Source organism: Tenebrio molitor, chromosome 9, assembly GCF_963966145.1.
Source record: "Tenebrio molitor chromosome 9, icTenMoli1.1, whole genome shotgun sequence".
In the NCBI taxonomy this organism is placed as follows: domain Eukaryota; kingdom Metazoa; phylum Arthropoda; class Insecta; order Coleoptera; family Tenebrionidae; genus Tenebrio; species Tenebrio molitor.
This window is the reverse complement of record NC_091054.1, coordinates 2,314,302-2,341,608: the sequence shown is the minus strand read 5'-3', so window position 1 is coordinate 2,341,608 and position 27,307 is coordinate 2,314,302. Positions and strand designations below refer to the sequence as shown.

At 34.1% G+C, this 27,307-nt stretch overlaps 3 protein-coding genes across 3 annotated transcripts in view; 1 reads left to right on the top strand and 2 right to left on the bottom strand.

The window, feature by feature from the left end:
• Window positions 1-651: 651 nt before the first annotated feature.
• LOC138137932 (uncharacterized) lies at window positions 652-1,551 on the bottom strand. Its single transcript, XM_069057544.1, has 4 exons — window positions 1,496-1,551; window positions 1,359-1,423; window positions 1,105-1,301; window positions 652-1,063 (listed from the first exon to the last, which is right to left on the bottom strand). Exons 1-4 carry the CDS (start codon window positions 1,534-1,536, stop codon window positions 773-775), a joined length of 594 nt encoding a protein of 197 aa, XP_068913645.1. The 5' UTR covers window positions 1,537-1,551; the 3' UTR covers window positions 652-772.
• Window positions 1,552-1,709: 158 nt separating this feature from the next.
• Window positions 1,710-2,812, bottom strand: LOC138137933 (uncharacterized). Its single transcript, XM_069057545.1, has 3 exons — window positions 2,663-2,812; window positions 2,087-2,286; window positions 1,710-2,037 (listed from the first exon to the last, which is right to left on the bottom strand). Exons 1-3 carry the CDS (start codon window positions 2,742-2,744, stop codon window positions 1,744-1,746), a joined length of 576 nt encoding a protein of 191 aa, XP_068913646.1. The 5' UTR covers window positions 2,745-2,812; the 3' UTR covers window positions 1,710-1,743.
• A 3,577-nt stretch (window positions 2,813-6,389) lies between these two features.
• The window catches only part of LOC138138606 (homeobox protein unc-4-like), a 34,542-nt gene continuing 13,624 nt past the window's right edge, over window positions 6,390-27,307 (top strand). Inside the window, exon 1 of the mRNA XM_069058593.1 lies at window positions 6,390-7,046. Coding sequence (XP_068914694.1) covers window positions 6,800-7,046 — 247 coding nt within the window. The 5' untranslated portion in view covers window positions 6,390-6,799. The remainder of the gene's footprint in view (window positions 7,047-27,307) is intronic.

The window sequence follows — 27,307 nt, the reverse complement described above, 5'->3', positions numbered from 1 at the left end:
GTCATCGCATTTGAAGATTTGACGTTTGTTCGAAAATTTGATATAAACAGGGTAAAGTAATCCTACCTAGCTTATCTGTTTATTTTCCAGATTATATGATTGATCTACCAACTTGCTTTATTGAATTGGCTTTCATTTATCAATAACTTATTTCACTTTTGACAATTTGTATTTTGGTACAGTATTACCATAAACATTTCATGATTAGCTTTCTTACCTTAGCGAGAAAGTTGAATTTTCTCACCTCAAATGAGGTATCCGCAGCCTACATTTCTAACCGGTAGGAAAAAAAAATATTTTCTCACTAGTGAGCAAAGTGAATGTTTTGCGAGTTTGTCAATAGAGGGCGTCAAATATGTTGTACTGAAAGTACGAAAATAGTGATGCAGATAGATAATGTTAGGTCATAGATAATGTTTTTGTCATTTTCATTTATATACATTTCAACACGTATGAGCAAACGTCCATTTAATCACGAGTACGAATGTTGGGCGTCTGAGCCGAAGGCGAGGACCCCAACCGTACGAGTTTTTTAGAATGATGTGGTAAAGATAATAATACAGTAAGGAACCAGAGCGGACTCATTTTGGGTGATGAACTTCTAAGGAACAAACTATTAATACCAGTGCGATTGTGAATAAGAAATTAAAACATTATTTATACTTTATTGTCTTTTTCTACAATTGCATCACAAATTATATGATTTCCCAATCTATTATTTGCAAAGGTAATTCCAACAATTGTGCTTTAACAGAAGGGGACATTTTACCTTTTACCTAACATCTATATCACCAACTGCATTGATGTCATACACAAGAACCTCATAAGACTTCATGTCCAATTCTTTGCCTTTATAGGGAAAGTACAACAGAGCGGATCCAATGTTGAAACCACAAACCTTCCCCACAATTACTTCTTCTTGATAAGAGCCTCGACCAATATTCAGAACTTTACCATTTTCGTAACCGCCAATGACCAAATGTTTACCAATAGCATCGGTGTGAAGAGTGGCAGCTGTAGATGGCAACCACACAAATTTGTGCAGATCTGGACTGCAAAGAATCTACACAAATTTGGGTATTTTAACTTAACAAAAAATCTCACTTTGATGCATTCACAAGAGCTGTGAATTCCATATCTAGATGCCGTGACAGACTTCTGCCCTTTGTAAATCCTTGCCGGTAGGAGTCCATGATTTATGACAAATAGTTGGCCGATGTAGGTTGGTTCAAGGTTTCGGTCGTAACCTCCTGGCACTGCATCATCAGGAATTTCCCCGGTGTAATCTCTCCAGTAATAATCTAACAGTACAAAGATAGTAACTACATCAAAAGGTTTGTAGCTAACGAGGGACTTACCAAGTTTTGAGGGACTCATGATTTTTGAGATCCTACTGTAGAGGCGCCAAGAAGATAAATGCGAACTATTTGGGTGTGAAAGATAAGAAAGCGTGTAAATAGATTGTGGAGAATGAGATAACACTGAAGAATCCTACCGTGTGATCGGAAAAAAAATTCTGTAAGCCATGACTGTCATGGTGTATTTGACAACAGTCAAGTTTCTCTCTGAGAACTTGGAGGACTTAAATATATTTCTTTGACAACAGCAATATTTCAACTAGGGTTGTCAACTGAACCATGATAGTCGTGGCGTACTCGACTTTTCTAGATCGCACTGTATATCTAGATCAAGGATAAAGTATACAAACATTTATCGATATGATAAAAATAAACAAGAATTTAATCATTCAGAGTTGGGAAAATTTGAAGGACCATCTTTACAAGAGTAAGTCAAGATCTCATAGCTCAAAAAGTTTAGCTCGCCACCGTTGCTTGGAATCCACACTCCTCGATTGGAATGAAGGTGTTTAAAGACTTTTCCCACAATTGGTGACGTCTCATCAAAAACCCTTCCAATGTACAAGACTCTTCCTATCTCCCCTCCGCCAATGACAACATGAGTGCTAGTTAATTTATGCAGATCTTTACTTTCCATTGGAACCCATTTGAAATTTTTCTTGTGTTTGCTACAAAGAACCTGCAAAACATCTCTCAGCTAAATCTGTTTGTCTATTGAAAAGAATTACCTTTACGTGAGCGTTCGTTTTCATTTCTTTACCGAGGCCACTAGACAGTGCTTCAGATTTTCCTGGGAAAACGTTCGCTGGAAGCAATCCCGTTTTGGGGAAATAAGCTTGCGCGACGTAGAAAGGGCGACCAGACGGAGAGAGACCTCCTTCGACAGCATCTTCGGGGATTTTTCCTTTGAAGTCTCTCCAGTAATAATCTATGGGAAAAGACAAAAGTAAAATGCAAAGGAGGTTTTAGACTCGGTTACAGTCAGATTTATGAAAGGATGGATTGTCTCATGGGCTGTGACCTTGGAAATATTTGCGCGAAGGCAGAGCGCTTTATAAAATGAAGGTTATGTTAACCACCCCAATAACAGATAAGAAAATATATAAAATAAAAATAAAAAGTATGATTGAAAAGAAATGAAGAATCAGGAGTTTTTGGCTTTAGGTGCTTCAATATCACTGGGGAAAGATAATAACGACAATATTATAAATAATAACTGGCAATTTATAGTAAAAAAAATTAAGAAAAAATAGTAGGTATCTAATGAAATGTTACAAGTGGTGGTAGTAATTATTAATACATACCAGGAAAACATGACGTAATTTCGGCGAGATGAGCTTTTTGAGCACCCCAGACCAATAAAATGAAGAGTAAGAGAGGATTCATACTTCTGTAATAGTGAGAGTAATTGGAATAATTTTATTCTCAATTTATAAGATTAATCTCGAAAAAGTCAAAAGGTCAAACAGTGTTATTAAGAAAAGATAGTAAATTGTGTTTTACGCATTAGTGCATTAGTACTAGCTGCAAAAACTTGGAAATAATCTTTGTAAATGTATTTGGAAATGTTTATCTATTTTATTCATGGAGGAAAACATTTTCATAATATATCAGGATTATCGTCCTTGTTAGGACACTGTTTAACACCTGGTGGTACCACTTTAAATAATTCCCTCATAAACATAATTCACTTGAATGTAAACAAACAGTTAATACTGTTTTATGAGTCTTAAAATGATAAATCAGTGAAAAAGAAAATAGTAGATAATGACGGTTTAATAATCCGTCAGCAAGAGTGGTGGTTTTACAAGAAAAGGGGTATTTCGTGCAGTGATTATGAAATGTTTTGATTTGAAATTGATCCAACACCTCGTCGGTTATAAACATCCATGTTACAACAACAGGGGTGTTAGGGATATCACAATGACAGGTCACTTTAGTAAATGATTGATGATCGCTGTATCGTTCTGAATATTTATATAATGCTAAGTCAGCGGCTCGAATCGCTGGTTTGGCAACAGAGTAGGGGAGTTTCGGTTTCAGGGTGCTAATAATCTAGACTATCGCTTACATTATATTAAGCGATCCATATTTAAAAGCACATCAATGAAATTAATTCAGAAATATAGGTATCGTGTCACAAAGTGTCAATTCTGACGTGATATTGTGTCAGTCTCGATTTATCACGTCATAAAGGAAATTGATTTGAGACAGTTAAGTACAAAAAGTTTGTTTAAAATTTCCTGAATCTGATTAGAAAGCGCGGTGTAGTGGAGGTGTTGGATTCTCTCATGGGCTGCGACCTTGAATAATCTGCGCGAAGGCGGAGCGATAAACCAGTGAAAAATTTGTAAAACGTAACGACTGACAATGTTTTCCATTCGTCGTTTGCGCCGATATGATTCATAGCCCATGAGAAAATTCAAGACCTCCGAAAAAAATATCTTTCGGTCAGTAGCTGTTCTTCACTTTCGTATCATTTTCGGATGATATTTTTTTCAAAGAGTTTGCAATGCTTTCAAAACAGATTGTTTTGTAATAACTGTAGGCCGCGAGAAAAAACCTGACTAATCCAATTACACTGTCTGTAACTGAATAGAGCAGATAATTTACAATTGGCTATAGTAATTTTTGCGGAATTAATCGTGACAGTTTAATTGAGTATAGCATTTCAATCTAAATAAATGATACACTCTGTTTTCCCGTTTTGACCACGCCACTGGCCATTTATCTCGAAAAAAATTTGAAAGTTTATCAATGGGGCAAGGTTAACCAATTATAAATACAGAGTGTGTCGCTAAAGTCCTTTATATTATTCTATAACTCATGGTAAATTATTTAAATTATCTGGTGAGCTGTCAAATTTTGAATAATCCAATTAGAACGAGCAGCACAAAAAAAAACATTTGAATAAAAATTCTTCACACTATCTATATTACGGAACCATAATTGGAGTAATGTAAATATGTAAATAGATGTTCTACGCCTACTCGTGTTGCAGGAGCTGGGATGTAGACATAACTAGTTTTTATTAATTAATATTAATAATTCAAATTCCTGATAATATGCTTGTTATTGATTGAAATGATTTATTCGTATTAATAAACATGTTGCTGAGAAAATTGTATTGTTAGTTTAACATAATAATCTATAATAACAGTGGTGGCGTTGATCAGTTTCCATATATTAATTATATTGATTAAACGAGCCGCCACAGGAATGGGTTGCGCAGCAGCACAAAAAAGTCTATAAAAATATTTCATACATTTCTGGTAAAAAACTCGTAGGTACTTATCTATTTCTTTCCAACTTGTTCACCAAGGTTGGCATTCCTGATGTTGGCATGACAGAAATGAAATGTCAAAATAAATACCAAAACAAAACAAAAGTGCAAAGTAGAAAAAATAGTACATATATGATATCTGGTTCATAAGGCATTTTGCAGCAATTATTCCTTTTTGGCACTCTTCGCAAGCTCGTCGTGCCCGTACAAAATTCTTCTTATAACACTCGTATATCATAATATACTATTTTGTACCAGATTATTACGGAGGTTAAAATATTTTTTCCATTATCATTGAATTCCAGTGGTCTTTGTTCACTGAAAATAGTGAGCAAAGATGGCAATTGAATCACTAGTGAGGAAAAAATATTTTGTCACTAGTGAGCAAAGTTTTTTAAATTTGTTTTTAAAATACTTTCCAGTTGAGGCCCTCGCCTACGGCTCGGACGCCCAACTTCCGTCCTCGTGATTAAATGCACCACTTTGCTCACTTGTATTGAAAACAGCTATTCCCTACCTAATGGTAAAATTTTAGTGTAATTTTTTTTAATTAAACAGTGAACTTGGGTGGATACGTATAGTGAGTCTGGAAACATTTCGTTATATTGTTCTTTTATTTTATTAATAAAAAAGAATGAAATTAGAGATATTATTTTAAGGAGTCGATAGTGGCGGAGAAAGAAAATTGAAAGAGTAATGCACCATCGAAAAATGGAGTGAAAATTTCATAATTTAGAAATCACGCAAAGTTGAGTGGGCCGAATATGGAAGCAAAGATAGCAAGATAATTGCCAGTCTGAACCGTGGAAATGAATTGAATGAAAAATATCAAAATCAGAATTGGATTTAGGAGAGGTGGAAAAATCCGATGGCGATAAATGAGCGAGGAAAGATGAAAAAATTATCGATTCAGTTAATTAGAAATTAGTAAATAGAATTTTACTAAGTATTTTACTTAGAAACTAGTAATTATCTAGATATGACGCTATTTCTGTTTTTAAAAATTAATTTTGGTTATTACATACATATTTATTTATTATTATGATTCAAGTTTCAGAGTACGGAATGCTAAAGACATCCATTAATAACATTTCCACATTTAGATTGCTGAATTTAAAAAATGATTAAATGATTTAAACTACGCCTACTGAATTTAACAAGCCAATAAAAATAATTCTGTGGGCGAATACGTAATAAAATAATGTGGAAACACCAATCTGAGAGCAGAAAATGTTTATCATAATTGCAGTAAATTTGAAATGAGTAATTATGAATTAGTAGAATTAATTTCATTTTTAAAGAGAAAAAAAGAGTATGTAAATGTGCAGTTAAAAATGGGTCGCCTTATCATAAATCCGTGATATAACAACAAACAACTTTATATGTTAATTGGGTGTACTAAAAATGACAAATTAGTGTTAGACCATGAGAGAAATTAATTCGGCTTATTTATAACACAAAAATAGTCATGAAAATTTTCCATATTAAAACGGAAAATCTAATTAACGATAAATCAGAAAAGAGCGCCGCTATCAATCCATCAAAAAATAATAAAAATCCAAATTCAACTACACCAAAAACACATCAAACCCTAAACAATAAATAACAGGAACATATTGGCATCACCCCATACTTCACTAATGATATTCAGCAATTTGGGCGGGAAAACATGAAAGGCGGTCTTTACACAAACCAATCACAATTTGGCCAAATAAAAGGTGGCAACCGTTACGCCCTCTACACGATCCTATACAATGTTATGGTTAGTGAACTTCCAACAGGCACAGGAAACAGACACGCAACGTCCACAACATAGAACAGTGCACATGGACCATAGCAGCAACGAAAAACTCCCATTTGAAAAAATACAGTGTGGACTAGTGTAATAAAGCAAATAATGACAGTCGGTGAATTTCGTGGCGAGTGACAACCGCGTCGCATAAATCCCCTGTGTTATGTAAAAAACTGCAAGAACCGACAATGACAGCTCGATGAATATTCAGTGATAAATAAACAGATTGATTTGCGATCTCGTCACAATAAAAAACCAAGCGATCCTCGACGCCCCCGCGCCGTCGGTGCAGAAATGGATCCGTTCGATTTAAGTGATTTTAGTGATTGACTGAAAAGCGCCCTCACAGTGAACCCTTTCAACGAGATGGTGCTGGAATCGGGGGTGCTACCGCCCCCTTTGCAGCTGTACGCGGCGGCGGCGGCGCATTTGGCGCCGAGACCCCCGTGGGCCCCCCTTTTGCAATTTCCCGGTGCTGCGAGTCTGCTAGGGATGCCGGGGGCCTTCGCGCCACTCAACAGGCCACGGTATCCGCCGGGTTTGGGACACGGGATCAGGGCGCCGCCGGGACCGCCGTCCGAAGATAGCGGCAGCGAGACGCATACGGGGAAAGGTAAGAGATTTGAGATCGCTAACAGGAAATTGTGGCAGGTGCGAGGATGCGGCGCCATTTTTGACACTAGGGTAATTTAGGCGGAAATTACAAATTATACACTGGGTGCGCCGGGAAATCTCAAGTGAAAACTTTTCAAAGGGGGAATTTGTGTTTTTGCGAAAAAGAAAAATTTTATTTGGAAGATATTATTCAACAAACAAAAGGTTTTAAAAAATTCTAAATACTTATGGTATTTAAAAGTACATTTAAATTACATATTTTTAAAATAATAAGCTTACTTTTTGAAAGAAAGAAGAATAAATGAATTGAAGAAATCATAGGCTTGCCACTTACCTGATTTTAGTCCAGTTGATTTTTTTTTAATATTTAAAACCTATAAAACACTACTAGACATAAAAAAAAATACTAGAAAATTGTCATTGTATCCAGATGTCATTTCCATTGATCTGTCAGCCTTAAAAAAATTACACTATAATTTTTTAAGGCAACTTTTAATTTGAATAAAATAATTTCAATAAAATCTCAACTCATTTTTGACTTTTCGTGTTTAACACATTTTATTCATCGTAATCTCCTTAAGATATCTCGCACATTTTCGATTAAAATGTCAAATTTATTTACCTACATTTTTTTTTAAATCCTGATTAGTGAAAAATTTAATTTAATTTAATTTCTATTACATGGAGAGTTGCAAATTAAAATCAACAAGAATAAAATATAAAAGCACATAAAACACATGAATAATATATGTGTTATTATACGAACTTAATAAGACGCTTTATGATTGGTTTACTGATTTTAGTTTAATCAGTAATACCAACACATAATGCATTTTTGAATTTTTGCAGATAAGTTAACCCCAAGCAATTTCACGTTTTTTCGTCAATTGACATCTAAATAACAGGTTAAAAATTTAAATAAGTCAAAAATCAGACAAGCTTTAGTTATTAATATTCAGAAACTATTTTAGAAACAGATTAAAAAACTTCCAGTACATTTTCGGTGTCCTCTATCGACAAACTCGCAAATCGTTACGCTTTGCTCACTAGTGAGAAAATATTTTTTCCTCACTAGTGCTTCAATTGCCAACTTTGCTCACTTTGCTCACTGAAATTCAATGATCATGGAAAAACTTTATTTTTATTACTGGATTTTGATAAATTAAGTAGAAACGAAGTCTGTTGGTCTGTTTCTTTACAAAAATTTTTTTTGTTTAAATTGGAACCCAAATTCCCACCAGAATTTGGGTTGTTTTTGAAAAAAATAATTTTTACTGCTTCAAGTGAATTAATATTTATCTTTACGTAAAATTGTACCATTAAAAAAAAAATCGTTTTCGAAATGGGAAAAATTTGAAATTTTGATTGTGTTAACGACGTTTCGTTGTGAATTTTAGGCCGTTTATTGCAACCGAAAGAACTCTTCTCGGCTGAAGAGGCCACGGACGTAGAAATTAATTCTTAATTAAAAATCCACACTGATTGGAGTGATAAATTGCATTCTCATGGAGATGAGAATTCTAATTTAGGATGCGACAAGTTTTTTAACACGAGAATAATCGATGCATGAGAATAATTCCTGCTATAAATCATGAAATCAGCAGGAGTTGTGCGGCGAAATAAAAAAAATCATATACAGTGTGGTTGCGGTTATTCGGGCCGGACTACATTAATAAGTGGTGTAAAAAAAGCGAAGACGAGAGCCATAAAATTAATTTGTAATGAAACATCACCACTAAACTATCATTAAAAATACCGTCTAATGGTTTAGAATTAAAAAAGAAATTATTAATTTCCGGTTAAAGCGTAAATTAAAAATTAGTTGCGAGCCTGAAATAATGACCATTTTAATATCCTGCCTTCACAGTGGCCCCGTATACATCTTCATAGAGCTTCTGTTCTTATTTTTTTCCTTCCAGCATCGTTTCCATTGAAGATACTGAAGTTTTTGACAATTACGTATATCAAGATATTTTACTTACTTACTCACAAGCGGACGAAAAGTAATTCCTTTTCGGACGCACTTTTTCGAACGTTGACCGTGGCGCCATTTGACACACAAAACCGATAATTGTCCTGTCACCATAAATTATGTAAATAAGTAATTGTATTGCAAATATGTAGTATGTAGTAGATACAAAATAAATTTGTAATTTTTCCAATGCTGTCTTTTGTTTTGAAGTTCGTGCGGTCGCCTAAAATATTTTATGTGCACCTCTGCCAAAAAGTGCCTTTTGTCCTCACCTGTTTTCAAGCCTCGGCTGCGCCTCGGACAGAAAACCGAGACTCGGACGAAAAAGCTGCACTTTTTGGCCTTGATACACAAATAACTATTTTGGTCTTATCTGTCCCCAGAGATTGTTCCTCATTGTTATTACAACGCTAGAAATTCTCGATGCCTTCAATTCCAAATTATTTTCAGGTCAATCTAGAATACCTACAATTACTTTTTTCCAAACAGGTGCCACGTCTTTGAATGTATAATTAGTAACTAACAACCATCTTATTAATTTTTACAGTTGTACAGCTCTTTTCCCGTCTTATTCATCGTCTTATCAACCCAGAAAACTACATCTTCTGCTATAATAAACTTATTATCCTGGCCTAACATACCATTAACTACCACAAACCCTAATCATGGGCAATTTTTAACGTAAATGTCGAACAATATTTTTTATAGATTCTGTCGCAGATACAACATTTTTGCATAATTTATGGCAAATACGTGTCTCACACACACCTAAAACTTACACATTCGTATCCTATCGAAAAGACTTGTGTTTTATGAGGAAAGTAATCTTGGTATGGATTATTTTCTTAAGTTAAATACCAGTGTTGCGAGTCTTCAATCGTTTTATCGTGTTTGCCTCGTTATTAAGTTTAATCTCTTAATACACCTGATGGTATATGGTACATTGTGGGCGAGATGGTATCTGCAAAACATAAATCAGCGGTCTTTAGCGGGAGAGAAAGGATTGTGAAGTAGAAAAAGTACTGGAAAAAAAATTCGGATAACAAAGTACGATAAAAAATATATTCCGTATTCAAATACAAAATAAAAAGAATCTTTATTTATACAGGGTGTCTCAGCTAAGACTTTCGAGCCTAATAACTCAGTTATTTTCCAGCGGATTTTTGTGATTTGAAATGGAGATATTTTAGACGGTGAAGAATAAAATCCCATTAATGCAATCACCCAAGTCTTAAAAACGTAATTTTTACATGCCTTTTTAAAATGTTGACTCAACTAAGAGTTACATAAAAAATTGATCATCAATAAAAAATGCTGTAGGGAAAAACTCGTCCTTGAAAGACGTCTGGTTTGCAATAAAAAATCAAAAAACTGTTAAACGTGGCTGCAAATGCAAAAACGTAGACGCGTATGAAACAAACGCGCAATTTTGCAGAATTTTGGTCATCCCTTTTCGCAGAAGCGCAGGTGACATATTTGACGTTTATCTTGCTAACCTTACAAACACTTACAAAGTTAAAGACAACATTTGGACATAATTTATTATACTGGATGCTTTAATTCTTCCATAAAGGACTAAAACACGATCGGGATATTTTAGCAAGGTAATTTAGTTCACGTACGCTTCCTGTGTCTTCAAATAAATTGACGACTGTCTTAACCTTACATTTTGTAAAGCCTACATTTGGATAGTGTTCCACAGAAAAGGAACTGTGTCATTGAAGTTCTTACGACACTCTCCATAGGCAATTTTTTTTTTCTTTTTCTACAATATTGAAATTTCTGCCGCTGTAGTCTATTTTTAAAGTATTTTCAATAAATTTTCACAATTTGACGTTTCTAATAAAGCGCGCCCAATTTTGACAGACTTTAAAGGGTGTACAAAATGTTGCTTGGCAATTAATCATCAATTGTTTCAAAAGGTAACTGCTCAAATAGGTACCTTAAATTTTACATTAAATTTTTAACGACAAAATCTAATCTTTTCGTTGAATCAGACAAGTGATTTACTTAATTGTTTGTGTAGACCCCTATTTTTTAATGTTTAACAATCTAATAATAATCGCGCATAATTTTCGATAAAGGAAACATGTGTTAAAATTACATTTTTTAACTTGAGGTAATTTTATTATTACTAATTGAACCTACGCGGTCCAAAATATCTGCATTTTAAATTTCATAAAAATCCGTTGGCAAATAACCGAGATATTAGGCTCGAAAGCTGAGACACTCTGTATATTTTCAACAATTCATCTACCTAGGACATTTCGGTAAATAAATCATCTGAACTATACAGAGTAGGTCTTTTTGTGCTTCGCCCAGTTGCCAACCTCAACTGCGTCTCGGTCACTTCTACCCTTTATGATACATTTTCGGTAGTAAATTTTCCCGAAATTCAACAAAGTGTTTGTCACAAAGATTGCAAAAATAGTACTTGTGTTGAGTTAGGAAAGTTATTAGTGTATGCCAAAAATAATCCTTGCGGTACGCCGTGAATAGAATAGAATAGGTGTTATAAAATCACTTCGTAGTTCCTTGATCTTTCATTATGTTAGACCCGATCGTTTTTTACTTCTGAAATAACTTTCTACATCAAGATAAAAATTTGCGTAAGCGATTATCATCCAAATCGCCGATTTAATACAATGCTCTTCGTTATCTCCCCTTCCATTGATTCGGCTTTGCGATCTTCGCAACCGGCCATATATGTAACACAAACCGTTCCGAAGGCATACCCTTTATATAAATAATTCCCAGTTATTAATTAAACCAGTAGAGTGCATTCATTCTGTTACCTAAAACGGTAATAAAACGTTGTTAAAATGCAACACACGAACCCCATTAACAGCGTATCCGTTTTTTAAACGTGCTCGTGATTTGTAGAATGCAATCTTTCAGTGAGCTGAGCAACAATCCATTAACACTTTGATATTTAAATAACCTCGACGTCTCAATTTCGCAAGTGTCTCCGCATTTCCCACACCAATTTCCTCGTCACAATATCGTCCACCCATCCCACCCCATCTGTCCAATCAATACGATTCAGGTGTCCGATTTTTTTTATCAATTCCCCCGCGACAATTAATTGTGTTCATTGTCGGTCCGGGCGGCGTCAATTCCCTAATTAAACGGGCGGAAATTGTAAACATACGAATGATTTGCCGCTGACAGTGGAAGATGGCCAGGATAAATCGAACAAGGCCATTATCAATTCAGGAATAATTGAAATGATAATAATGCAGTCACGTATACACCGTTGCACTGCGTTCAATTAAAGGCATGGCTGTCAAGTGCCACGCCAATAATAATAAATGGATCTGGGCGACACAATCATTTATAATATAATTAGCAGATATTGCTTGCCGGTTGCGTTTCAGGTTTTGCTCGGGATTTCTTGTTGTTTGTGTGTTTTAGCCGGATTTGGAATTTAGGGCGATAAATGCGGAGCTCCCCCGTCGGGCGGGTGAAATGGCGAAATGGGGATCAACGAACCATAGACAGACGGTTCTACAGAGTTAGCACCTAAAACTAATGATACGGAAAATTGATTTTTTTACATTGAAACGGAAACCGCATTGTGAATTATGGACGTGCATGTGGGGATTAATGGTAGTGGTGTCTATTAAAATTATGACCCAAGATGCAGAAGAATTGACAAGGAAGACCTTAATCTAGAGTGATTATTAATACAAGGTGTTATTGAAAGTTGTACGAGCTGGCTTCACGTAGAACTCGGAAAAAATATCTAAAAAATTCTGTGTCAAAAAATAAAATGACATTTATTTTTTGAGCTACGATTTTTTTAAATTGCTTTTAGTCTTATACGTTGTCAAACAACCTCGTAGGTACAATTTCGGCACATTTTAAAAATACACCCTGTATATCATGTTTTATAAAATGTACGCCAATGCGTACATAGAATTTTTTAGATATTTTTTCCGAGTTCTACATGAAGTCAGTAGCTCGTCTTTAAAATATCTGTACAAGTTTCAACAACACCCTGTATGTACTTAGTGGGATGTTAGTTAAAATTGAGAATGGAATTTTTCATTCAAATTAGAAAAATCGTAATAATCTGTAAACGTTTGGATAACCGCTTACAAAATAAACTCTGGCACAGTTAAAACACTTTTGTTTTCATATTTTTAAAACCTACAATGCACTGCTTCAGTTGACTCAATATAGCAAGCACGTTTAAAATTCAGTAGTAGGTATCGAGCGTTCAAAAAATTGTGCTTAAGCAGACCCTAATTTGTTTTACAAATGCAGGTGTGCTTTGGCATTTCTGTCAAATCATAACCTTACATTACTCATCATTTTAATCAGATGTATTTGACTTTTTACAAAAGAGAAGTACATATATTATTTAATATCAAATTATTTTAACATTTTTAAATATCTATGGTTGTTGTTTATTTCTTTCATCTGTTATGTGTTGTGTAAGGGCACCTATAGGTATTATTAACTGAAACTAAAAATGTGTAGTTTTTAAGCAATTTATTACCCTTAAAAAATAGGTCTAGTTATTCACTCTGCACTAATAATAAACCTTTGAGGCTTTTCCGTAGTTCAAATTTTGACAATGTGAGTCTTGGCCACAGTGCTCTGTTAATTTTTTCTTTTATCCATAACTTTCTACACAGTTCCTGTAGTACGTTCTGATGGTCCTCCCTTTCCACCAGAGTTGCATTTATTAGGATTAAGCGATAAATTCCTGCCCCTCTTCCAAACTGCATTAGCATTTAGATAATCTCGGTGCTGATAATTCTATAGATGACTCGATTATCATCTTTCGTCTCTCATCAAACAGATGCTTTATTCTCTTCAGTAACTGCAGAAACTTGTCCACGTAAATCGTTGCTAAATGAAATCCTGTCATATATAAAGTCGTTGTTCCAGCCAAAAATAGTTTTTTCTGAAAGGACTTCATTACCAAAAGCGAATGCACATTTTCCATATTTGTATTGGGGTGAAAGAACTAATGGAAGTTCTGACGCCAGAACAATAAAAATGTTGATGAACATCCACCTAAGCCGCACATCCGACAAAAAAATGTTGATTATTATTTAATAATCAATTTAGGCTTGGGAATCGTCAATGAAGCAGTTCTCGTCAATTTTAGCGAGGGAAAAGTTTTTTAGAACTCACTACCTTCAAAATGACATTTCGCGACCGCATAGTAGTGCGCAAAATCGATCTTCGCGCACTACTATGCCGTCGCAGGCCATTTTGAAGCACAAGTGCGCAAAATTGACGTTCGCGCACTAATGCGAATGCTTTTTGAATGATTTTGAAGCACTAGTGCGCGAATGTCGATTTCGGGCATTAGTGCTTCAAAATCATCCAAAAAGCATTCGCCTGAAAATAATTTGACTTGATAATAATAAACTCTATTGTTGGTTTCAAAAAATATTGTACGAACTTCAATGCGGGAAGACTTGTTAGGCACATTCGCGCAAATGAAGCACTCGCTCCTTTTTCGCTCGTGCGCAAAAAATGTCTTCCCGCACTCGTTTCGTAAATGACTATTATTCATTTGTGCTATCTTGTTTGACAGAAAACTAGAATTTGAATAAAATACAGCATTGCAACAACCTCATTAAAACAACATTAAAACAATACGAAAGACGTATTGGTACTTCTAGTACTATCCAAGAATAAAATGTTAAAGTACTGAATGAAAATATTATTTTTGGGCACCACTAAATCAAACTCTTAATGTCTGTGATGATCTTGGACCAATTGGATTGGACCAAAAAATGGCTCGACTCATTTCCTGCGTATTCTCCGCCGGATTTAATTCCGGACTATTTTCAACCGTATATTTGTTATTTCAAAGTTGAGGAGCTATAAATTTTCAAATGACAGACGATCATGTATCACGTTTTGAACATATTCAGTCTCACGCATATTTAAGCAGAAATTTCTAATTATATTTAAAAAATCTTAATTATTAAAATTGTGGGATACACTTTTAATGAGTTTATCTAATAACATAGCAGGTATCGAAATAATTTGTTAATTAGCATTTAAATTTAGAAATCCCAAGTAATATCTAATAGGAGTATATATTTTTAATTAAATTATAAACTTTCCTCTGTTATTATCTAGGGAGAAAATATTTGTATTTCTTGAATCATAATCTTACAAAATTCAGAAGAGAAGTGAAAATATTAATTTTAAATTATCTAAATCTTGTATGATGAAATTAAATATGAACCTATACATCATTTAAGAGTATGTAATATTTTCCCTTTTTTTATTGAGTTAATTGGTTACATGTGTATTTATCCTTTAACTACATATTTTAAATGATATAATAGTTATTTATGCAACAAGTGCAAAAAATAACACTTTTTGCATGTGTTGCATACAAAAGTTTTTTCTAGGATCAAACAAAAAAAAACGAGAAAAAAACAACGATAAACAACAATTCAGTCCTGTGCGTCGTGTGTGAAAAATGCAATAAACACTCACTTTTTGCACGATCGTAGACAGACTATTGACAAATGCGTGCAATAAACACTTTATTGCACTAGTGCAATTAAGAGGCAGTTTTTTCACTAAAAACAATGCAATGAACACTCACTTTTTGCACGATCGTTAAAAAAATTAGTTTTGGTATTAACAATTAGATATTTCTATTATTGTTCTTCAAAACACAAATTTTTCTTAGGTGTGACATCTATATCTTGATTTATCTATTTTTAAGGTAAATCTTATCGCTATTCTTTGTAATTTTGTATCCAACAAAAGTTGCCTATCAAAGCAAATGAAATTTGAGGTTATGGTGTGTATACAGGGTGTCCTCGAAATGCATGTCAAAAAAAATATGGGTAGTTGGTGACGATGAACAGAAGTTAAATAAAAAAAAAATTCTAGGAAAAATATTTTTGTTTTTGAGATATAAAACATTGAAAAGTTGCTCGAAATTTCCAGTATCATTTTTTCTCCTTAATTACTTCAACTCTGAAGATTTGGACACTAAGACTAAGAAAAAATTACTAAATGTGGTTTTGAGTGTCTTACTCATTTGCAAATATGTAAAAACTCCCTATTTTATGCTTTTGTAAAAATTTTAGGCACAGCTGCATTTAAGCTCACAGCGAAAATTCCACCGAAACTTTGAATTAATTGATTGAATAAATTTAATGTGTAATATCACAATTATAATTAGGACTTTGGCCACATAATTATCCAGCTATGGCCATAACTCATGCCAAAACGTAAAATTTCATGACACTCGAATGGTTTAATTACGGTTTTGCGTCCTGATCATTTTTATTACTTAATTAACCGCTCGCGGTTCGACAGGTCCGTAACTTTATTGTTATTATTTAAGGAAAATAATTACAATAAATTGCAATCAACCCTGCAGCCGCCAGAAACACCAATAACCATTAAGGCCTACGACGTCGCCGCTCCTTGTCTATCATGCAAATAAAATACTCACTTCCTGGTGAATTAATGGCTGAAGAAAATGTCATAAATTGGTCATAACAAGTACCATTTCATTAATTTGTTCATTCGACAAAAAATTCTAAAACTTTTCCTTTTTTAATTTTGTTTCTTCTATTTATGTATCTACTTATGTTTCATTTATCTAATTTTTTTCATGTGTTTTATTCTCATGTCTTTCACTGTGCTGCATAATAAAGATATTTTTGTTTCTATTTTGTAATTAGAATATGATTAACAGCCATAATGGCAAATGTTTCGTAGAATCCAGGAATTTTTCTTTTTGTTTCTTTTATTACTAGCATTAATTTATCTGTCAGTCAGTTCTAATTTATTATTCGCATATGGGCAGTGTATGAGTTCATCTTAACACTTTCTAAACCTGAATTGGCGGTCAATCTCGTAGATTCTTCCGGAAAGGAGAAGCTCGAAGTTATTAACTCGTTACCATTGAAATTAATAACAGAAAAAACCGCCATAAATTAGTTTTAATTTGTGAAGAGGGATCGTCCGGAGAATAAAAATTGTAGTGTGAAAAAATCGTAGGTGAGATCAGCGTTTTCCTCCCGAAATTAATAAATTAGCGAAGTTGGTGGGAGGTTGGCTAACAAAGCGCTGCGTGGGCCTTTTAACCTAATCCGCAACCAATAAATAAAATTAAAAGCGACACGCGTAACAAATAGGGTATTTACCACCGAAAACAAGCTTAATTTCTATTCCAGCCCCGTCCGGACGGGAAAAGTTAACACAGTAGCTGCACCCCGGCCACCCCGAAACCGAAAGTTGGCGGCGATAAGCCTCTCTCCCATAACAATCTCCGGGAGGAAATCGCGCCACGTTTCCGTCTCGCTCCCGCGCATTACCATCCCCTAAATAATGGGGGAGTCGAAAACATTGTTTGCGGGGAAATATTAGATTAACAGTAATCCTAAGCTAATATACTTTGATACGCGTTGAGAGTCGAGCGCACCACCGATTCTTGAGGGTGGGTTGGGTAATCCGCGATGAATTTTCAAGAAATTTACGGCGGGATAAGGACACAAGTGAAAGGTAATTTCATTACGGGGGGTGGAACGCCAAAGCTATTGTTTCCACTAGATTTCAATGTTTTCTCGTTTTGCAAAAACAGTATTTTGCGACACGCTAAAATCGTCACGCGACACGCTAAAATCGTCCGCTCAGGCCGGATTTGCAAAAATACTTGAGTTTTTTAAATACAATAACTGTTTTGCTTTTTGCCATATCTGTATCATATTATGTCAATAACACGTTCACTGTAACAAGCTGCTGTGGCAAAGATATCCTGCCCGTACAGTTATATCCTGGAGAAATAGGTCCAACGCGTGACATAGCATCAGATGGAAAAGAAATAACTCACATCTTGAGGCTATGACAACATAGTGAAGTGAAGTAGTGCCAATCGGATGTTATAAATCAGTTACAATTTGCATCATTAAGACAATGACAGCTTATATTAAATCAAAGTAAATATCCAGTTACAGTAACGAGCCCAGAAGAGAGCCTTGCGTGCCGCCAAATATGCACACATCGCTGAGACAATTCAAGCAAATCTACAAAAAGCTCTATGTGTATCTAATAATGGAATAATAACAGCAATCAGAATAATTATTATGTGTCTGGTAATTAATTACATGGTAATAAATATGATTAATTGTTATTTGTTAATCATTACCGACGCTGAATATCAACGGAGTTAGTCATTACGCTGACGTCAGTATTGACTATATAGACAGTCCAGAAGTAAACAGCGTTCACATTATTGTTTTGGCATAATGGGAGGCCGTGATTAATTTTTTTAACGTTGGACACACTGTTTGATTTACGTCACTAAAGCGGACCTATGAAAATGTTGCTGCAGTATTCTTCTGTTGCAAACTAGTAAAACTGGCAACAAAGCACTAGACATTGACGCTATTTATAACCTCAAACTTACAAAAACATGAATGCATTTAAGCAATTTGAATTTTGAAGCGCGATTGTTTTGAATGGCATCGGGGCGTAAAAATTGATTGGTCCCGTCCGTAATTCCATTTCGACAGGGGTGGACTAAATGATAATCGCAGTGTAAACAACAAATCCGAGCCTCTTGATTCCTGTTCATTTACCATCGAAATCCTGCGAGTACTAATGACATGCACCCTCGAGGTTGGTTTTAACCAACGCGCTGCTATAATGTAGCGGTAAATTGAGTGAGGGCTTCGTCCCCCAGTTGAGCTATCACCCCCCCGGGTCCCATTTACCAGCCAGACTCTATTATTATTGTATAGAACAAATCAGAAGGTTAGCGTAGAGTGGCCTAATACCAATATAAATCATCGGGAAATAAAAATGTAACTTGGGATTTGTGAAAGCGTCGGGGACGCAGGGGTGTGGCGGCGTTCTGCGGTCAAACATCTTCCAGATTTAATTATTGCGAATTCGTCGAAGCGGCGGGGTCAAAATCAATTAGACGGAAAAAAATTCACTTATCAATAATTCAGAAGCGTAATGAAAAATTCAACAGCCGATAAATTGTTTTGCATGTTTTTTAGGTTATTTTTCAGGCGGAGGATTCCGAATCAATTTGCGACGATGCCATCTCGCTATAATTACGTATTCAAGGCATATTTCTTGTTGCCTTGCGCTCGCTTACCACGTTATAATTATGCCTCGATAGTATTTAAATGCGCACTTCTTCCAACGCCATTAGCGCAGGGCCGCAACTTTTCTCTACTAGATTAGTGCGGCCCTGGCGTTACTAGTATAATAGAGATGTTATGGTAATAACACGGCGAAGGATCGCTCGGTATCTTATTATTAAGTGTTTGAGATTGACGAAATTGATATAAACTAACCGTGCAGTTTCAATAATGATGGTGTTCGAGGTTTTTATGTGGTTTGGAACGGGTATAATTTCAGGAAATTTTCAATACGTCTATAGAATGGAAATTCGTAATAATGACTGAAACAAATCGATCCCGCTTTTTTACACGAGCTTCTCCACTGTTACCCATTTTTTTAATGTTATAATGACTTATGGTGTAAAGGCGGGGAGATTAGGTTTAATTTCATCATTATCTCTGGCGTCAGCCGACATTAAAATCCGTTCTGCTATTAATTTGAAAAACAGGATCATATCGATTTAATTAAACTGGCTCGGGATAAATAGCAATCAGAACGAAATTTACAAATATGTAAAAACACTCATCGGAAGTTAGGTGCCCACATTTTTTTATTCTGCAAGTGTAAAACATTTTTTGAAAAATAATACACAAATTATTATTAGAACAACTAACGAAAATGTGTAGATACCTCTAAATCACAAAAAAAAAAAAATATAGTCCACAGGATATTCATAGGATATTATACAAAGTGTCTATAAAAGAATGTAGGTATATCAAGAGTTCTGTGGAATTAATCGGGCCTTCAAATAAATATATATTTAGAGTAGGCGTAGGCGACATTCTAATTATGTTAACAGGGTAAAGATAATTTTTGTAGGCAACCAATTATTCTCCGGAGTTACACAGGTTACATATTAAGCTTTTTCCCAATTTCATATTGTCATATTCCGTGAAGGGGGAATAGAAAGAATGCACTACAAAAATTTAAAATATTTTCTAACCTAATTTTATTTCGTTAAAATGTCAGACGTATCTTGTGTCATTTTCTACGCTGGAAAAATGTTGCAAACAATTGAATTTCCATAGGTTGCTCTAAATATAAATTTATTTGAAGGCCCGTTATAAAGCGCGATCAAATTAATTTGTAACCGAGTTTACACCAGGTAAATGCGTATGGTTCATCGATAAAAAAAATACCAAAACAAACCAAAACAAGTATTTGATTATTATTAATCAAATCGTCACCTTTCTTAATTTGTCACTTTAAGTGTAGATTGACTGAACTAGTTCTTTGTTGCTACCGTGATAAATTACTTTTCAGGAATTTTGCATTATTCATTTTTTACTGCACGGTAGGTAATTTCTTGCTATGTAAAATACCAATGTTATAATTATTCTGTAGTTAACAAAAATCTTTAAAATCCTGACGTTTCGAAAAATTAAATTACATATTTTCATTAATCAAAATATCTCACACGTCACTCTAAGTAAATTAACAATCTGGAAACTAGTGAAATCGAATTTATTATTTTTCCTAAAGACCATTTAAAATTTTCTTGATACTAGCATGATCGATGATTAACAGTTTCACTACCCAATTATCGTTCCATTTGAATCTTAAATTAAAAGAATTTTTCTACTCTTTTAAATACACCTTGACAAGCTGTGACTTTGTGCGCTTTAGTCACGAGGTGAAGTTAGCAACGGGCTTTTTAGTCACGCTCTGTTTTTTTTAATACCAGTCATGTGACACTCAAAATTAAGTTAGATGTCACTTATTCATTGACGTTTATTAGGTTCGAATTTTATGTTTAAATTAACGTGGAATAAGAAAGTTACGTGTTATATTTGCATTGTTCACTCAATCGTAGAAAAAGTATAGTATGCAACTCGTTTATTAAACACTCGTGTCTAAAGTGCCGTTTATAAATCTTGTTGCATAATATACTCGTACTATTAGGAGTCACTTGCTACGTGAGATTTTTTTTTTAATTATTAAGATGCATTATCAACGACGTCAATTTTTACCAAACCAAAAAATTTGTGATGTTCTACACAGCAAGCAAATTACTTCCAGCTTCGTAATGCATTGTGTGAAAATTTAATCTTCATAAACCGAACCGTAGTGAACTTTTTACTGTATTTTATTGGTTCCATCATCATTTGAAAAGCAACAAAAGGACATTTCAATAGTTGAAAACCAATCATATTTTACTCTTACTCTTAGAATAAATTTTACTTATAACAAATTTTCTGCCCATCTCAGTTAACAACGCAACTTCACGATTGCTTTCGCCAGAACTGTTACTTATTAGCGTCTGCTAAAGTAAACAAATATTCCACACAAGAAAATTAAAAAAATAATTTAAATGAAATATAGAGGGTATTTCACGAGTGATAATCAGCCCGGGGGAATTGAAAATGCAACCCACAATACATTTTCAAAGTTAACGTATTGTTTTATGAAATTATGAATCCATAATGACTTTGCTCCCAATTATTCTTATTCTTATTGTCACAAGTGAGATTTAACCAAGCGAAGGACGTTTATGTCAAAATTTACGAAACTGCGAATCAAAAAACAAATATCCAGATAAACTTTTGCAAATGTATTATGGGTTGCACTTTCAGTTCCGTCGGGCTCGTTATCATAATGATTCCTCATTATTATCTTTTTAGATTTTTAACAATTTTTCAAAATACACTGTAGGTGACTCGTTTATCATTTTCTATCAATAGAAATAACTTCCAAATTCATGATACCAATGGTGAACAGTTCTTTAAGAAGATGCTAAAAACACAGCAAAAGTCATCAGAATCACATCTCATATCACATATCTCAAATTTTAGCTCATTAACTTCACTTTTATTGTACAACACATTTTAAATATTTTAAAAAGTTGTAAGAAACTAACGGTGGTACTTATTGCAACCAAATTATAACTGTCAACGTAAAAAAAAACGTGAGGCACTTATTTCACAGTCTATTTAATTCTACAGAATCAATTATTCATAGATTAATTTGCAGCAATTTTCATTGCGACCGTAGTTCCAGAGAGTTTCAACATTTACGTGCAATTTTATTTCTTTTAAATATCAAAAAGGCATTATTAGGTATACGTTGTTTTAAAAACAGATCCAGCTTCACAGAAAGTTTAAAAAATAAAAACCTTAACGAATGCTTCGAAGCATCAAAGGAAATAAAAAAAAAACAAACTACATACAACATACATACAGGGTGTTATTGAAATGTGTGACCAAATTTTAACCCCGAGCTCCTGGCTTCATATACCTAGAACTCGGAAAAAATATTTAAAAAATTCTATGTCAAAAAAATAGTAGGTTGGTAAAATTTCGGCACATTTTAAAAATACACCCTGTTTATCATATCTTATAAAACGTACACCAATGCGAAGTAACCTCTAGGAAATATGCTTTAAAACAAGGAAACCGCATTGGTGTACGTTTTATAAAATATGATAGATATACAGGGTGTATTTTTAAAATGTGCCGAAATTTTACCTACGAGGTTGTGGGACAGCGTAGAAGACCAAAACCAATTAAAAAAAATTGTAGCTCAAAAAATAAATGTCATTTGATTTTTTGACATAGAATTTTGACATAAAATTATTTTTTCCTAGTTCTACATGAAACCAGTAGTTCGTGGTTAAAATTTGGTGACGCATTTCAATAACACCCTGTATAATTGTAGAGATCGATTTTTGGCGCTTCCATTGACAGTTTTCTATTAAAAAATGTTGATTATTAATATGAAGGGCGTACGACATCGAGGCGACATTTACTCATCATTAGCAATGTTTCTGAATCACTCTATAAGGATAACTCCTTTGAAATCCCTATTTTTAAATCCTTATTTTTCTATACGTCTACATTTTACGCAACATCCAAGTTGGATTTTTTTCATACATTACGAATTACAGACAATACTGAAACCTGAAACCATGTAATAAATCTATACAAAGTATTAAAGTTACAAGAGAATGCGGTTTCCTCGGCGGCCACCCAACCAAACATTAATCCGGCGCAATGTTGCTTAACCTCCTTTTAGTTTAATAATGCAAAATATCAATAAATTTTGTCGATTTTTATGCCTACTTTACATAATCGCTTCGTGCTTAAATTTAGCCTGTCAGAGAAAGCCACTCGCCTATAATGCGAAATTATCAATTAAATCGATTCCACATATTTCTTGCGAAATGTCAAGGTTCGACGTACAAAAATTGCGATCAACAAAACCGGTGAAATTTTCTGTTCTCGATTTAATTGATCGTCTCGAGGGTACGAACAGTTGTGTTTTCACTCGGCTGATTTTTAATGCGAATCGATCACGTTCGATTCCGAATAATATCCAGCTCGTCGTAAATTCGTTTGAGTCAATTTGCAGATGTCTACCGTGAATAAATTTATGCATTGAAATATTAACTTATATTCTCGCTTATAATGTTATAAACATGTCTAAATGTGAAGCCGACTGAAATTATGTGTAATCAGCAGTAAATTGGATTTTAATATCGCCTCGACGTACCTGTGAGGCGTAAAAAATGTACACTCTTGTAATGGCTTCATCAAGATGGATCCTGCATAGTTTCGAGAATTGAAGACTTACTTTGTACGGTGTTGATTCGACGGCGCTTTTTATTTTGTGCCATTGATGGTGTGCAACAAAAAATCCAAACAGGATCGACGGTTCCAACGGAAATCATTTCAGCTTGCTGAATGGTACCGTTTGTTTATGTCTTCCGCGCGACAGCCAAAATAAATTAAAGGCCATCGACTTTATTTGCTGTGGTTCAGACCAAATAATTGTGACTTTCAAATTACTATTGGGATATTCATTTAAACATCTCGTCAAAGTTGGCATTGAAGAGTCGATTGTGAACGCACCACTCGGCAGTCTACAGAGCTAAAGTGAGGTTAGATTGAAACAGCGGATCTGTGATCCGCAATCCGTGGTGCGTTCACAACCGACTCTTCAACGCCAACCCTGAGGAGAAATTTTATTGAACACCCGATGTAAGAACAATATAACATACAGGGTGTTTTTGAAATGCGTGCACAAATTTTAATCACGAGCTACTGGCTTCATGTAGAACTCGGAAAAAATATTTAAAAAATTTTGTCAAAAAATAAAATGACATTTATTTTTTGAGCTACAATTTTTTTAAATTGCTTTTAGTCCTACAACCTCGTAGGTAAAATTTCGGCACATTTTAAAAATACACCCTGTATATTATGTTTTATAAAATGTACGCCAATGCGAAGTAACCTATAGGAAATATGCTTTAAAACAAGGAAACCGCATTGGTGTACGTTTTATAAAATATGATATACAGGGTGTATTTTTAAAATGTGCCGAAATTTTACCTACGAGGTTGTTTGACAACGTAGAAGACTAAAAGCAATTAAAAAAAATTGTAGCTCAAAAAATAAATGTCATTTTATTTTGTATATGCATTTCAAAAATTCCTATTCTCGAAGTGACATTAAAAAATGTCATTCGTATCAAACGGCGGGAAATTCAAACTTTACACTGTTCTAAACGTTTTACTTTTTCCAAGGCCGAGTCATCAAGACTGAACTCTAATTGGACAATTCCCATTTACATAGCGTAATTGCAAATACTCCATGAAAAGCTGCACACTGAGTCGAAGATCAATTCTGTGCTTTTAACTGAGCTTTTTGCTCGGTGTTTCAGGAATTAACAATCAAATTCGAGATAACAAAACTCGTTTAAAGTTAATCCACCTGTGAAAAAGCGTCCCCCTGGGCGTTTATTATCCGGATACAAATAGGACAAAACTAGTGAATGGGCCTTGAAGAACAAAAACAGCTCGAAGATAGGTCTGAAGGGATGGGGATCCCCTGGAACTGTGTGTATGTGTGTGTGTGTGTGTGTGTGTTGAAAAGTTTCGCGTTGCAGTGGTGATAAATCAGTGGGACGCGTCTGGATGGGAAACAAGTCCAAAAGTTTTAATTTAACGTCTAGGCCCCATAATTTCATAACTCCATCTTGTTGTCTCATATATTCCCCGGGCGATATAAGCACATTTCTATTTCGTATATAGCAGAACAGAAGTTTATCTTGACCATATATCAGCGTCTGGCTAGACGGCAATTCCAAAAATTGAATAAATCAAATCGGTGGCCGCAATCTGGCTCCTGTAATCACAACGTACACAAAGCCGAAACTCGTTCGTCGTCCCTCCACTATACTTATCTGGAAAATTCTATTTTCCGAGACGAATTGAATCTATATATCATATTACAATTCGCAGGAACGGTCAACGAAATGCCGAATTATACGGCTTCGACGTGCGCCCTTATCTACCATCGACAAATATAAAAGGAAATTGTATCAATCTTATCTGATTCGTTTCACTGCGAACTAATTGAATAATAAATTCGCTAGTTTTAGTCGGGGCAATGAAGCACAAAAATCGCTAAAACTTCTTAATCCTCAAGAACAGCTCCAATTTTGATGATGTGTTTTTATATATTATTTGAAATCAGAAACATTTTGGTTGGGGCACATAAATATTTATATTGTTTAAACAATAATTATGCTATTTATGGAAAAAAATCAGTTTTTTTAAGATATTTATTGAAAGTTTGAATAGTAATGGGTATTTATATTTAAATCTTTTGTTTTCATTATACATATCATAAATTTTCCAAAATTTTTTATAAACAATTAATTATGAATAGTATTTTTTTAAATTATACATATAAGAATGAAATAGAATTAATATACAGGGTGTCTCAGCTAAGATTTTCGAGCCTAATAACTCAGTTATTTTCCAGCGGATTTTTGTAAAATTTAATGCAGATATTTTCGACGGTGAAGAATAAAATCCCATTAATGCAATCACCCAAGTCTTAAAAACGTAATTTTTACATGCCTTTTTAAAATGTTGAATCAATTAAGATTTACATAAAAAATGGATCGTCAATAAAAAATGCTGTAGGGAAAAACTCGTCCTTGAAAGACGTCTGGTTTGCAAGAAAAAAGCAAAAAACTGTGTTAAATGTGGCTGCAAATGCAAAAACGTAGACGCGTATGAAACAAACGCGCAATTTTGCAGAATTTTGGTCATCCCTTTTCGCAGAAGCGCAGGTCACATTTTTGACGTTTATCTTGTTAAAATTACAAACACTTGCAAAGTTAAAGACAACATTTGGACGTAATTTATTATACTGGATGCTTTAATTCTTCCATAAAGGACTAAAACACGATCGGGATATTTTAGCAAGGTAATTTAGTTCACGTACGCTTCCTGTGTCTTCAAATAAATTGACGACTCTCTTAACCTTACATTTTGTAAAGCTTACATTTGGATAGTGTTCCACGAGAAAACAAACTGTGTCATTGAAGTTTTTACGACACTCTCCATAGGCAAAATGTTTTTCCTTTTTCAAGAGTATTGAAATTTCTGCCGCTGTAGTCTATTTTTAGAGTATTTTCAATAAATTTTCACAATTTGACGGTTCTAATAAAGCGCGCCCAATTTTGACAGACTTTAAAGAGTGTACAAAATGTTGCTTGGCAATTAATCATCAATTTCAATTTCAAAAGGTATCTGCTCAAATACCTTCAAATTTTACATTAAATTTTTAACGACAAAATCTAATCTTTTCGTTGAATCAGACAAGTGATTTAGTTAATTGTTTGTGTAGACCCCTATTTTTTAATGTTTAACAATCTAATAATAATCGCGCATAATTTTCGATAAAGGAAACATGTGTTAAAATTACATTTTTTAACTTGAGGTAATTTTATTATTACTAATTGAACCTTCACGGTCTAAAATATGTGCATCTTAAATTTCATAAAAATCCGTTGGCAAATAACCGAGACATTAGGCTCGAAAGTCTGAGACACCCTGTATGTATATGTATACAATAAAATTAGAAACGCTTATCATTCATACTTTTGGCCGATGCAGAGAGTACCTTAGTTGAAAAATACTTTACTATAGATGCTAAAAAACATGACAGCATATAATAAAATTTGTCAAGAAATATATTTCAAATTATTGTGGGTTCGATTTGTGCTATTTTAATTCAAAATTGCAAAAAATAGCGTATATTATAGTATAAGTAGTAAAATGAGTGTTTTTTTCACACGTCGTATTGTCTTACTTACGACTAGTGAAAAAAACACATTCATTTTACTACTTATATTAT

Coding starts and splice junctions, on each gene's coding strand:
- LOC138137932 (XM_069057544.1), bottom strand. CDS start 1,536: ATGACAGTCATGGCTTACAGAATTTTTTTTCCGATCACACG. Junction 1,424..1,495: donor ATTTTTTTTCCGATCACACG/GTAGGATTCTTC, acceptor ACACCCAAATAG/TTCGCATTTATCTTCTTGGC. Junction 1,302..1,358: donor CATGAGTCCCTCAAAACTTG/GTAAGTCCCTCG, acceptor TTGTACTGTTAG/ATTATTACTGGAGAGATTAC.
- LOC138137933 (XM_069057545.1), bottom strand. CDS start 2,744: ATGAATCCTCTCTTACTCTTCATTTTATTGGTCTGGGGTGCTCAAAAA. Junction 2,287..2,662: donor AATTACGTCATGTTTTCCTG/GTATGTATTAAT, acceptor CTTTTCCCATAG/ATTATTACTGGAGAGACTTC. Junction 2,038..2,086: donor AAACGAACGCTCACGTAAAG/GTAATTCTTTTC, acceptor GATGTTTTGCAG/GTTCTTTGTAGCAAACACAA.